We start from the raw sequence: 13,889 nt of genomic DNA, 5'->3' as shown, positions 1-13,889 counted from the left end.
TGGAATGGATCATGTAACCAGAGGTGGCAGGGCTGGGACTCAGACCTCCAAGCCTAGAGCTCTTTCTGAATACCAAGAAACTGAGGACTCAGATTGCTGGAGTCCATGGCTGGTTCAGACAAGGAAACTGAAATCTAAAGAAGGGAGGACTCCAAAACCAAGACGTTTACATTTTCCTTGACCCAAGAAGGTTCCTTCATTCATGGGATGCATTGCAATGATCCAGTGCAGAGCAACCCCCAGCTCCTATTCTAGGCATCCTCGGTAACTAAATATTCAACCATCCTTGCTGAGTCCAAGGCAATCTCATGGCTTAGGGTCTTGGGTTTGATGCTTCCAGGATAGCTGGGACCAGAGCAAGGTCAGGTCCACAGGGAGAGCTGGGCATGTTTCCATCCAAAGCAAGTGAGCTTCCTGTCTTGCCATCTCTCTTCTAATGGCAATGCCAAGAGCCACAACTTTTTCTAGGGGAGAAACACAAAACCTACCACCATTTGGATCCTAGGACTGTGGGGTGATGGTTCCAGAAGGAATCTAACCCCTTATTTTGAAGAGGCTCATAGAAGTGAAGGGATTACCAAGGTCACAGTAGATCAAGGACTGGCCCACTGGCCTCCGATTCCCACCATGCCACTGAGCCATAGCCTCTCTCCAGAGCAAATTCCTCCTCACCATCAAGAGGAGCCCTGAACAACGGAGGCTTTCCTGATGATATGATTTGACTGAAGACTTCTTGAGATACTTGGAAGGAGAGTAAGGGGCTCCTTTTTCTTGATATCTTCCTCTGTGCTTCCCAACAAGCACTTAAAATTCACAACCACATACAGACTCACCCATGTGCACACACACACATCAATGGGGGACTGATGATAAACTTGCCCTACACAGCAGGTATTATTGTTCCCAAGTTACAGATGAAGGCACTGAGGCTCTGAGTGGTCAAATAAAAGGTTCATATAGATTACAGCTTATTAAGCATTGACACCTCTAAAGGGGTTGCACATTCTAGCACCAACTGCTCTTTTCCAAGGGAAGCAGAAAAGCATCATGTGTTCTGTGTCTCTAGAAGCCCCACCTGTGGTCTGGCACAGGAGATATAGCCATGGCATTGCAGGGCCCAGGTCCTGGGCAAATGGCCGACCACCATTTGGGGTAACTTAATCCCACCCAGAACACTGAAATTTGTACTGTCCCAAAATACATTTGCAAATGCAGTTTTATTTAACCAAATGGAGCCCTGGGGCTCACTGATCAGTCTCAATAACCAGCTGAAAATATTATTGCTTTGGGCTCTGAAAGCCATGTTTTTTTTGTGTGTGTGTGTGTTTTTAAACACATTACTTTCGGGTCAGCTGCCTCCCAGCAGAGGCTGAATGGGTGCACAGCTCCGTCGGGAGGCAGCTGGGAGCACACGGGGACAGGCCTCCCCGGCCTGGGATCAAAGGGCCTTTCTTTGAAGAGACCATGTCAGGCCACCACCACTTGAGGGGCATTAGTATTGGGAGGCAGAAAACCACTAGGAGGCTGCCAGAAGGCTACACTTATGAAGTCACCTGAAGTGGCGGGTCATGTCTCCATAGTGACCCCCAAGAGGAGCTGGGGTTTGTGGGGGATGAGTCTGGAGAGACCACCTACAGTGAAGAGGACCCATAACAGACAAGCTTGAGGCAGATCACACACCTAACATGGAGACCACCCTGCAAAACCATGGCTCTGTGAACACCTCTGCTCCATCGTGGGAGAAAGCTTAAACCAGCTTAAATCAGCTTCAAACCACAGTGGAAGCAGCAAATAAGAGTTTGTGCCAATCGCTCAGAATTTTACAGTCAGATTTGGTTTAAGAAATGGCAGATGAGGTTGGACGCCAATGCCTCACACCTGTAATGCTAGCTACTCCGCAAGCTGAGATCTGAAGATTGTGGTTTGAAGCCAGCCCAGGCAGGAAAGGGCAAGAGACTCTTATCTTTAATTAACCAGCAAAAATCTGAAAGTAGAGGTGTGATTCTAGAGGCAGAGCTCCAGTCTTGAGCAAAGGAAGCTATAAGACAGTACTCAGGCCCTGAGTCCAAATCCCAGTTCGGGTACCATTTAAAAAAAAAAAAAAAAGGAAAGAAAAAGAGAAATGGCGGATGATGACTTCAAAGAGGTGTAGCAGAGAATGGTGATGCTTGTCAGGAATTCCAGGACTGGGGTGGCTGAGGAGGATTGAGAGTTTGATGCCAACCGCAGCTACATAGTATCCCGAACCATCCTAACTCAAAGTTTTTTTTTTTAAGGGAAAAAAAAGGAAATAAAGAGGAAGTCTAATGCCAAGGAGTGTCCCTTTAGCTCCATCTGTAAATTGGTGCATTCCTACCAGCGAGGGAGATCCACTTCCCCAACAGAAGGACTGCCCACAGTCTTCTCTGCACTCTGCCCATTGACCCCTTCTTCCTTCCCAGAACTCAGTGCCCTTGGAAGGTGCCATTTGTGGGCATCTCTGTGCTGTGATTTATGACATATGTAAGGACAGCCTTGGGGAGCAGGTGCTGCCCTCACAAGGAGCAAAACGCTCCATTGAGCTCAGGGAACAAAGGATTAGTCATCTATCTGTGCTGCCAAAGAGCATAAACATCTCTGGACATTGCAGTTTACAAACCTGGCATTTCACGCTTTGGGCTTGCTCTAATTACATCATCAATCTCAGAAAATGCCAGAGAAAACAGATCCTGGCTGTGAAAATGCCTCCCCCTCAGAACTTGCCACGTGTTCAAAAGAGCCATGCTGGATTCTGCCCTGCCCTGGCTGACTTGGTGTCACCTTCTCTCTGGAGATACTCTATACCCTGGCAGGAAGATGAAGTCAGAGAAGTCAGGAGGCTTGGTGTGGTAAGCTTTCCCAGGCTCTTCAAGGCAGTGGCTAATGACATGCCTGGCTGGCAGCATGGCTCCCAGTTCATCCACATTGGCCTGGTGTCTTGCCTATGCTGACCAAAGGAGCTGTCCTCGAAGCCACTCTGATCCAGCGGTGGGAACTGAGGCATGAATGTGGGCCTGGTTTCCACCACTCTTCCTTGCCTAGTACCTCCAGCCCCTGACCCCTCTTCTGAAAACCTCTAGGCCCTGCAGGCTGGCCTCCTGCATGTTCTTTCCCTTGCCTTGCATGCTGGGATGAAGTGATGGCTCAGGGGTGGAGTAACAGGCACTGCTGATTTCCTCATCCTGCAAACATTTTGTAAACTACCCTTTACCAAGCCCCTTTCCCAGGCCTTAGGTAGACATTCATCCTGCCAGGATCTGGTCAATAGCTTGTCACATGCTGCAGATCCATCAGTGACTTGACTTCCTCTCTGCTCTCCAGCAAGAATGCAGAATCACTACATGAATGGCATTCCACAGAGACCCAGGTCAGATGGGCCTGGCCAGCCCAAATCTTGTGTAAACCTCAGCTACCTGTCCTCTGTCCCTGCTCCCATCTGAATATCCCTAGTAGGCTTGGAGTGAAGGGATTCACTAACCATCTCATGGCAACATATGGCACAAGGCCAGAGAAGGAAGGGAAGAATGGGTGCCTGTCCATGCTGGGGTCTAGACTGAGAGTGGCAGGCGTGGCCCACGGTCACTCACCAACAGCACTACAGACCTTAGCTTATGACTCATGCCCTGGCCATAGAAGATATGAATACAGGAAGGAAGACGGGTCCTATGCCTTTGGAGCAGAGGCCAGCAAGAAGCCTAGTAGGTGTCAGAGAGTCCCATAGTAGAAGGGTTCTGTGGTTGCAATTCCCACCTGTGTTGCCATTCTCCTGAGCCTCAGCCATCACCCTACTTGTTTTTCCTCCTCCCCCAGAATAATTTTCCTGTCCTCACCCCAACCAAGGCTCATCAAATCACCATGTAAAAGTCTTTATCTTACTCTGGGCCTCTTTGGTTCTAAGTGAAGAGAAACCCAACCTAATCTTGTTCAGATAAGACTGTCATCTATCTTTTGGAAGCTCCTACAATAGCCACATATTTGGGGATATAGGCAGGGTACCCAGGAGACTGACAATGCCACAAATGTCTTCTAGATTAAACCCATTTCTAGAAATGGTTACTCTTTCAAGATGGCCTGGAGCCCAGTAGTTTTAAGGTTTCTGTGTGTATCTAGAGAATTATTATCACTCACTGTCCCTATTTTGGGGCATCAGAGAAGTAATAGGCTCATAAATAGGAGAAGTAGAATCCTTTCTGATCCTGGTGAGGTAGAGCATCTCATTTTACAATAAAATTCCAGCTCATCAGGCATAGTTCAAACCAGTGGGAAGCCTAGTAATTTCATGTGGTCTAGGCCACTGAATGGCTTAGAATGCCTTTTTGTCTTTCCTGATGGGAAATTTCATTTGTTATACTCTCATCTGTTGTTGTCAGCCTCCAAGAGGGTCCCAGAAACTCTAGTCCTGGGTATTTAGGTTTCTCTCCATTAGCCTAAATGGCCAAGAGTAAAGCTAACCTGTGTCCCAGTTGATAGCAGGGAAATGGCAGTGTAGAAGCTCTAAGACAGTGCATAAAAGACTCAACAGTTCCCATTGTGCTTTTGGATTGCCAGCCATGATATGAGGATAGCCAAGCAGTCTCAAGGACAGGCCACCAGGAGAACAGCTGAGGCCTCCTGCCAACAGCTTACACCAACCTGCCAGCCATGTGAATGAGTGAGTAGACCCAGCCAACATCCTGATGAAAGCCTGCCAGAGGGCTTGAGCCAGGAGAACCTGCTACACCACCCCCACGTTCCTGACCCACAAAACCATGGGATAATAAGCTGTTTATTGTTTTGAACCACTGGATTGGGATGTAATAATGAATACTTAACAGGTATCTGGACTCATAGTGTTATTTGTTTAATTTAAACCTTTTCCTTACTTCTCTTCTACTTTTCATTTGATCAGAAAGAGAAGCTATTGGGGTCAAGAACTTGCCTCTCCTCTTCTCTGCCCCCAACTATGAGAAGAGCTCTTGACTCATAGGAGACAATAAAGACCTGCTGAGTGAATCTGGATCAGTATCCATCAAACCTTCCTCAGAAAGGGGAAGTTGATGACCCTACCCACTAAAGAAAAGAGACATTCAACCTTCAGGTCCCACTCAAATATGGAAGACTCTCTTGACCAGTGGGGTTGACATTAGCCTAAGCGCCTTTCCATCCCCTGGCTAGATGATCAAACCCTCCTTGCCCTCCAGAGACCAGACCTAATTAGCCCCAGCTCCATTGAGACCACTGCCTCTCCTCCTCTGGGAGGGTAAGGGAAGCCCCTTGTGAGTCTGTACTCAGGCCCCATTTTAAAACAGCCACAGCTTCTGCTGGACTTGAAAAATGCAGGCAATAGACTGAGCCCTTCCTGGGGGCTGTGAAAGCCTGACAACATAGGTTATTTTTAAAGAAGCTTCACTTGGTGAGAATTCTGCAGAGGTGGGAATGGCACAGATGGTGTTGGCTAAGCTGGGGGGCCCCAGGGCGTTCCTAAGGATAGTGCCACCTCCTCCCTCTTGAGTTCCAGTAAGGATGGAAGAAAAAACGGATTTCAGACAAGAAGTTACGCCAGCCCTGGAAAACTCAATAAAGTCCTCATGCATAAAAGAGGTGTCTAGAGGCTGGTGTTTTGACGTCAAGGCGGCAATGAAAGACTCCACTAATTCCCAGGGATGCAGATAAAAGTGTGAGGGGGACAACGGGTCAGCCTCTCAGAACAGCAGCTCAGTCAAGGCCCATGCAGAGTATTTGACACTTTAACACAGGAGCCAGGCTCCTGTTTCTTTTCCAATAAACAGTTCTTGGTACCAGCCCAGCGGAAGGGAAGGACTCACAACCAGAATGAAAATGGGCATCCATTGCACTTTATTTTTCCCTTCTCAAATGGACTAGAAGTGTCTAACAGAACACGTGGCTGGAAAATTCCATTAGCTCCTGGGCTCAGCTTCACCCTGCTCTGCTTCATCAACTCTTTAGACAGGTCCCTAAGCTGTTGCCACTTCATCTCTTCCAGATGGGGCATGGCCCTGGATCCCACATGCAGTCTCTGGTCCTTGTCACTCCTCCATCTACATGTACCTCCTAGGTGAGCTCACAGCTTTACCTCCCAGCTATATGTTGACATTCCCAGCCTAGACTATCCTCACAAGCTCCAGACTTGGGCACTCATCTCCCCTGGAACATCTCCATTTGGATGTCTGCTAGACTTGTAACTAAGCATAGAAGAAGCTGAGAGCATAGCATGAAGTTGCTGATCTTTCCACACATGGTCTTTTCCTAGCCCTTTCCTCCATTTATTTGTTCTTCCCATTGCTCAGGCCAGAGCTTTGAAGTCATCCTCAGCTCTTCTTTCTTACCCTGATTCCATCAGAGAATATTGTCAACTCTTCTTTAAAAACACATTCCCTGGCCGGGCACTGGTGGCTCTTGTAATCCTTTAATCCTAGCTACTCAGGAGGCTGAGATCAGAGGATCCCAGTCAAAACCAGCCCAGGCAAGAAAATCTGTGAGACTCTCTAATCAATGAGCAGAAAACCAGAAGTGACTCAAGTGACAAAGTGCTAGCTTTGAGCTGAAGAGCTGAGGGACAGTGCCCAGGCCCAGAGTTCAAGCCCCACACCACTAAAAACAACAACAACAACAACAACAAAAGTCCCCTATACTTTACCTCATATACCCAACTCCTCTGTACATCACCTTTATTTTTTTTCTTATTTTTATTTTATTTTATTTTATTTTTGGGTCCGGTCATGGGGCCTGAACTCTGGGCCTGGGCGTTATCCCTCAGCTCTTCAGCTCAAGGCTAGCACTCTACCACTTGAGCCACAGCACCACTTCCGGCTTTTTTCTTTTTGCTTATGTGGTGCTGAGAAATCGAACCCAGGGCCTCAGGCGTGCAAGGCAAGTGCTCTACCACTGAGCCACCTTCCCAGCCCCTTGTAATCACCTTTATAATAACAATTTAAAAAAATTTAATTAAAAAAATCCCAAGCTAGTCGGTGTGGGGGGGGAGGGGAGTATAATTGGGTGGGGGGAGGGGGGAGGCTGGGAAGGGAGGTGAAGGGTAAACAAAGGAGGAGGCTGCAATGCTTGGTAAGAAATGTATGCATTATCCTGCCCATGTAATTGTAGCCCCTCTGTACAGTATGTTCTCAAATAAAATAAAATAAAATTTAAAAAAAAAAATCCCAAGCTAGACACCAGTGGATCATGCCTGTAATCTCAGCTACTCAGGAGGCTGAAATCTGAGGATCACAGTTCAGAGCCTGCCTGAGCAGGAAAGCCTGTGAGACTCTAACCTCTAAATAACCACCAAGAAGCCAGAAGTGGAGCTATGACTCAAGTGACAGAGCACTAGCCTTAAGCTAAAAGCTCAGAGACAATGCCCAAGGCCTGAGTTCAACCCCCAAAACAAAAACAAAATACATCCCCAATCCAATCACTTCTTACCACTGTTCCCACACTGGCTCAACGACCACCAGCTCCTCCTGGACCTCTGCAATTGCCCCCTAACAGATCACCCAAAGCCTGTTCCCAACAGGGAAGCCAGAGGGGTTCTGCAAACATCTAAATCCAACCAGGCCATCCTTGGCCTTGCTAAAACTCTCCAGGGTCTTCCTTCATTCAAAGTAAAAGCTTAAGCCCTTCAGTATCTGCCCTGTGCCCTCGCCCCCTCCAATCCAGCCATGGACACTCTTGCCTTTGTGCTGGCTGCTCCCTGCCAGCCATGTCCTCTATCCACACTAGCTCCCTCAGCTATTTCTAGTCTTCGGTCAAATGTCTCTTTTCCAAGGACAACTATGCTGATCACTGGTAATATAGCTAGGCTCTCATTCCCTCACTTCCACCCCTCTGTACTCTGCTCTTTTTTCCACCGCACTTACTACAGTCTTACATTTCAAATCATTGGCTTATTTTGCTTATCATATATGCGCCCTCTCACCCTTGACTAGAATTTAAATAATATGAAGGCAAAGTTCTTGGTCCATTTTGTTCACTGATTTGCCCCATGTCTCACAGAGAAGGCTTTTATTAAATGAATGGAAGGCTGAAAGAATGGTCAAGAGCTTGGTGCTGGGCTTATCATCCTGCCTCAAGTGAGGTTCTGGCGTGGCCCATGGGGCTCTGACCCCTAGGGAGACAGGAAACCAAGACATGTTTAGGTTCTCTAAGGCACCTGGGGTTTTGAGTGCTGCAGCTGACTGCAGGTAGGCTACAACTGGGGTCTGAATGTCCCCAGTGGCCCTCAAATTTAGTCCCAAAACAAAGACTTATAGAGGTGAATTCTCTGCAACATCTAACAAATCCAACCTGTCAGTTCACAAACAACATAGCAACCCAATGCTCTCCAGCCTCACCAGTAGTGTGGCACTGAAGGCAGAATCAGATACTTGGCTTTTCAGACTTCTGATTTCTGTTCTTAAAAAAAATCTAATCTGGGGAAAACAGTGCATGATTAGATAGACTCATGGTAGGGCTGGCAGCTTATTGTACAGGATTCCTGTTAGGTTTCCATGAAACAAGGAACCTACTCCTCACCATAGACCTTAGAAATCTGGATCCAGTTTGTCAGAATCCTCTGGCCTCAGAGGCAGCCTTGTGGAACAAAAGCACTGGGCTGGAAGCCAGTGCCAACCTCTGCCCTTTACTTCCTCTGTGGCTCTGGGCAGGTCAACAGTTCCCACTGGGCCCGGGTCATAAGTGCTGACAGCCTTTCAGGTACAGCATCGTTGGCTGAGCATTCAGAGAACACAGGCGCCCATCTGTGCCCCAAGAGGTTTCTGGCTATGGTAAAAACCTGGGACACAAATGAAGCACACCACAGCCTCCCTTGCTGAGCACCTGTGATATTCCAGACACCACTCTGAGCAATACAAACCCATCACACCCAACTGCACCCCCATCTCCAGATGGAGACATAAGGCACATAAGGCACCTGCCAGTGGTCTCACGAGTGCTGGTCACAGGGCCAACACTGCCCTGGAAGCTCATCTCTGGAGCTGGTGCTTTCCTTCAGTGACCTATCTGCCAGCATGATAAACAAGGTGCTGAGGCTCCAGCAAGTGCCTGGAGCAGAGGGACACGGGAGAGGAAAAAGGTGAGGAAGCTCTAAGAGGAGGTACATCCGCTAGGCAGATGGGACTATATGGAGGCATCTCACGCAGGGGAATTGACCCAGTCAGAGCTAGGCTTCAACTAGCCTGGCAAGTTAGAGTCTCCACAAGCAAGAAGCTGGGCGTCATGAGAGACTTTCAGGAAGGCTGATGACAAAAGAGCAGGTAAGGAGTGGTAGATATAATGAGTCACCCTCAGAACTGGGCATTATTCTGAAAGTCAATGTTACTTAGGCCCAGAGCTACATTAAAGTTTTTGGAGATTTGTAAAACATCAAAACAAGTCCAGGACATGGTCACACCAGACAGCAAGGTGGCTGCCCCTGAATCTTGGGTGTTGTGAAGCCCTCTGAAGGGGCTCCCACTGGCCATCTGTGATATGGGGAAGAATCAATAAGCACCAGAAGAACTCTGTGCACTGATGTATAGTCAATACACTTAAACCCACAAGTTTAAATTCTCATGAGTTACCACACTGAAGGATGTTGGTGAGCCAATTTGATACCTTGAAAACATAAATATGGTAAACAAATCTTTTTTCTTTTCTTTTCTTTTCTTTTCTTTTCTTTTTTTTTTAGCTAGTTTGAACTCTGGGCCTGCATGCTGTCCCTCAGCTCTCTTCAGCTCAAGGCTGGTGCTCTACCACTTGAGCCACAGCACCACTTCTGGTTTATAGATAAGAGTCTCATGGAGTTTCCTGACCAGGCTGGCTTTGAACAACGATCCTTAGATCCCAGCCTCTTGAGTAGCTAGGATTATAGGCATGAGCCACCAGCTGCTGGGTAACCAAAGAGTAATAGAAGGAAGTGTGCTGGTTAGCAAATGAAGAAGAACTGGTTAGAATGATAATGTTGCCATCTAGCAACCCTTTAGGTATCAGTTATCAGTGGCTGCTATGATCTCAAAAAGAAAGACAACCAGAAAGCCACTTACAAATCTGCTCATATTCCTTGACCCATTAGCAATTTACAAGAAACACTGAGGAGACTATTAATAAGGAATCTGAGGACAAGCCCATCACAGGAAAATGACTACTGGGATTCTAGACTAAAGGAAAAGCCCAGCCATTGCAGAGTGTGGTCCTACTCAGACCAGTCCCACAAACAGTATAAACACAGATTTTAAAAATGCATGAGAGGGCTGGGAAGGTGGCTCAGTGGTAGAATGCTTGCCTTGTATGCATGAAGCCCTGGGTTCGATTCCTCAGCACCACATAAGCAGAAAAAATAAAAAAGCTGGAAGTGGCACTGTGGCTCAAGCGGTAGAGCGCTAGCCTTGAGCTGAAGAGCTGAGGGTCAGCGCCCAGGCCCAGAGTTCAGGCCCCACGACCAGACCCCACACACACACACAAAAAAATAAAAAAATAAAAAAATTAAAAAAATTAAAAAAAATGCATGAGAAAATCAGAATCTACATACTGACTGATATCTAATGACGGTAAAGACTCTGTTTTCAGCTGTGATAACAGTGTTGTGGTTAGTTGTTCTTTGCTTACTTGCTTGTTTGCTTCTTATGGTCTTGGGGATCAAACACCCCTAGTGGTAGTTAGAGCTGCTACCACTAAGCATCCTCAGACATTAGTAGTGGTTGCTGTTGCGTCAAAGAGCCCTAATTGTTCAGAAATACACACTGCAAAGTTCATAGATGAAGTGATATGATAGTGGGTGGAGGCCTAGAGAGACAAGCTCGGCCATGAACTGATAACTGCTGAACTGGGCTAATGGGTACACGGAGGCTCATTATACTATTCGGCTGACTTTTACTTTTTATAGTTTGAAACTTTCCATAATAAAAAGTTATAAAAACACTAGGTCCCCAGAGACTCAAGTTCATTAGTCTGGGCTTCAGCTCAAGTACTGGTAGTTTTTAAGGCTCCCCTGATGTTTTTAATCCTCAGCAAAGGTTGAGAAAGATTATAATCGCTCATGCAAGAGATGCCAGAACCTGTGCTAGGACCAGGCCCAAGATCAAAGCAGAAGCTATGGGGGAGGGAGCTGGCTAGCAGGTCGCAGAGCCAAGCCCATGGTCCCTAACATGGAAGATGACGAGGAAGAGAGAAGACGGTTGAGGGCACGCAGAGACTTCAGGCTTGGAGGGCCAGGGGGTGCTCATCTCTAGAATAGGGTATATATCAGGGTAGGGTGCTTTCAGGGCCTGGAAGTAGTTGAAAATGCTGACTTTCAGGGGGCTTATGAGATTTGGGTAGGGATATCTAGTGGGTAGATGATTTATGAGCCTAGAAAGCCATATAGAAACCCTGAAGAGACACAGAAACTTGAGCCTGGCAGGCCACCCTCCAAACCAGGAGTGGTAGGCAGGGGAGCGGGGGAAGGGGGGGGGGAGGGTGGTATCAAGAACAGCATAGGATTTCTAGGAATCCACAGCATGGTGACTGTGCCCCTGAAGGGCAGATGACCCCATTCTTTTCACAACTGGTCTCCAAACCTTGCTTCCCTACCCCTTGTCCTCACTCCTCAGATGGAAAAGGGTGCTTGGCCAGGCTATGGGGCTGCTCCTTCCTGGGTAAGGCCTGAGAGATGAGTACTTCCACATCCAGTTCTAAAAGTTTGTGTAGAATCAAGGTATTTGTTAAGCAAAAGAATAATTATAGCACAGCTGAAAGAAGTCCCAACAACATCATGCATGGCCACCTCAGCCAGGGACAAACCCATCTGTCCGCTGTCAGAATGGCTACAACAGCCAATGGGTACTCGTTCCCCAGGCTTTAACTGTGTTCCAGAGTTGTGGTGAGTCAAGGTGATCAGGAAGCCCAGAGCCTGGGGCTTTTACCCTCATGGGGAAGCAGAATGTAAGCCAGTAAATAAAGTCCTGCTAACAAGTGTGCGTGCATGCACACGCTTGCACACACCTGTCAGTACTGGGGCTTGAACTCAGGGCCTGGGCACTGTCCCTTAGCTGTTTGCTCAAGGCTAGATCTCTACTACTTAAGCCACAGCTTCACTTGTACCTTTTTGGTGGTTAATCGTAGAGAAGAGTCTCACGGACTTTCCTGCCCAGGATGACTCTAAATAGGAATCTACAGCTCTCAGCCTCCTGAGTAGCTAGGATCACAGGTGTGAGCCACCTGCACTTGGTTGGGTTGGGTTTTTATCAAATGGATTTCAGCCTGAAGAAAGATGATGGAATGAATCTAAGAGCTACCTTTTTGTGTTAAGAAACTTCTAAGCCATGAAGTCTATCTTTCTTTTATTTGAACAAAGTTTCTGATCATAGAAGACCCAAGAGCTGCTCCCCCCAGGGGCAGGGACTTACCACCGAGTCCAGGAACTGAATGTAGCACTCCAGCCCAGGCCTGGTTTCGCAGAACTGCCGGAAAAGCAGCCTCCCAATTGGCTGCTTGTCACATAGACTGCAGTAATCTCTGTCTGTAAACAAGACAAGAGGAATGTGGTGAGAGCAAGGGAGGGCCAGGCAGGTTCTCAGTTCACCCAACACTTGGTCCAGAGTCCTGACTGCATGGAACAAGGTAATAGTGAACTCTTGAGGTCCTTATACATCTCACAGGCTCTGCAGACCCAAAGAGACAAGTCCAGTGCTACAGAGGATGGTGCCACTCACCACTCAGAATCTATTCCCCACACACTCTGCCTTTCCAATGCCCAGATTTCTGTAATGAGGTGCCACTGGTTCTGGGGAGTATAGCTCAAGCCTCTGTCTAGCCAATCAGCACAACACATTTCCTGATTCTGGCAACTGGGCAATGGGGTAGCCAACACATGACCTAAGCCAGGCCAATCAGCAGAAGCAGAAAAGCTCTTGTCTTCTGGAAGCCAGTGCGTGGGTGTGGGACTTGGGTCTGCAGCAAGGCCCTTGAGTTACAGGGAAAGCTGTTGTAAGGATGGCCACCAGGGGAGGTCAGAGCTGGGGGAAATGACGAAAAGCAGACTGATATCCAGATCTCTGGATCAAACCATGCCTGAAGCCTAAACCACATCTGAAAAACTTAGTTATGAAACAACACATTCCCTTTGTTTACAGCAGTTTGAAAAAATTAAATTACTTATAATTCAAAGCATCCTAGTGGATACAGTGTTGTTGGTTTTTTGTTTTTGTTTTTTTTAAGATTCATTTTTTACCCAATTGGAGCAAAGCCCACTCTTCGGATGCTTCTCATTATGAAAACTCTGTAGAGGAGTTACAAGCACAGAGACAGGAAGTGACTTGCCCTCAGCCACTCAGTAGCCAAGAAGTTCTGCAGAGAAGAAGGATAAGACTCCCAGCTCCAAGGCCAGAAGGACTGCTAACCTTGAATTGCTTTGTTGCTACAAATAGCTCGTATTCTCTGAGCCTCAGTTTCTTCCCTAAAAACCAAAAGTACATGTTTGGATTGGGACAAGAGCCCTTTCTGGCTTTTCTTACAATTAAAAGAGGCTAAAGCCTCTGTATGCTGTCTCCAGCCAGAAAGATGCTCAAAGCACTGACTGGGACACTGACTCAGACCCTTCTGAGCTCAGAACAACAAGCCTTCCATTTTGTAGCTGCTGGAGAAACAGTGAGAGCTAGAGGAAAATGACATGGTGGAAAGGAGGGGCTCCATCCTTGTCAGGTGAAGAGGAACAGGGAAAATGTCCCCCAGAAAGGGTTTCTCCAGGGGTATGGGACAAACATCCTACCCCCTAACTTTTACTTTTGGGTTCCAAAGAGTATGTCTACAGGATGGAATGAGCTATTACTTGTGGGGAGGGAGGACCTTATGATAGTTGTATGTAGGATCAAGATTCAAATCTAGCCCCCAAAACTCACTGCCAGTGTGACCTGGGGAAACTG

General features: G+C 47.3%; 1 protein-coding gene across 1 annotated transcript in view; it reads right to left on the bottom strand.

Annotated features, from left to right (window-relative positions):
- The window catches only part of Grk5 (G protein-coupled receptor kinase 5), a 190,439-nt gene that overhangs the window by 49,876 nt on the left and 126,674 nt on the right, over positions 1 to 13,889 (bottom strand). Inside the window, exon 3 of the mRNA XM_069988136.1 lies at positions 12,375 to 12,487. Within this exon, the coding sequence (XP_069844237.1) occupies positions 12,375 to 12,487 (113 nt within the window). The remainder of the gene's footprint in view (positions 1 to 12,374; positions 12,488 to 13,889) is intronic.

The sequence above is a fragment of the Dipodomys merriami genome, unplaced genomic scaffold, assembly GCF_024711535.1.
Source record: "Dipodomys merriami isolate MVZ:Mamm:240054 unplaced genomic scaffold, mDipMer1.0.p SCAF_35, whole genome shotgun sequence".
Taxonomy (NCBI): domain Eukaryota; kingdom Metazoa; phylum Chordata; class Mammalia; order Rodentia; family Heteromyidae; genus Dipodomys; species Dipodomys merriami.
Note: the sequence above shows the minus strand (reverse complement) of the source record. Positions and strands in the feature narration are given on the sequence as shown.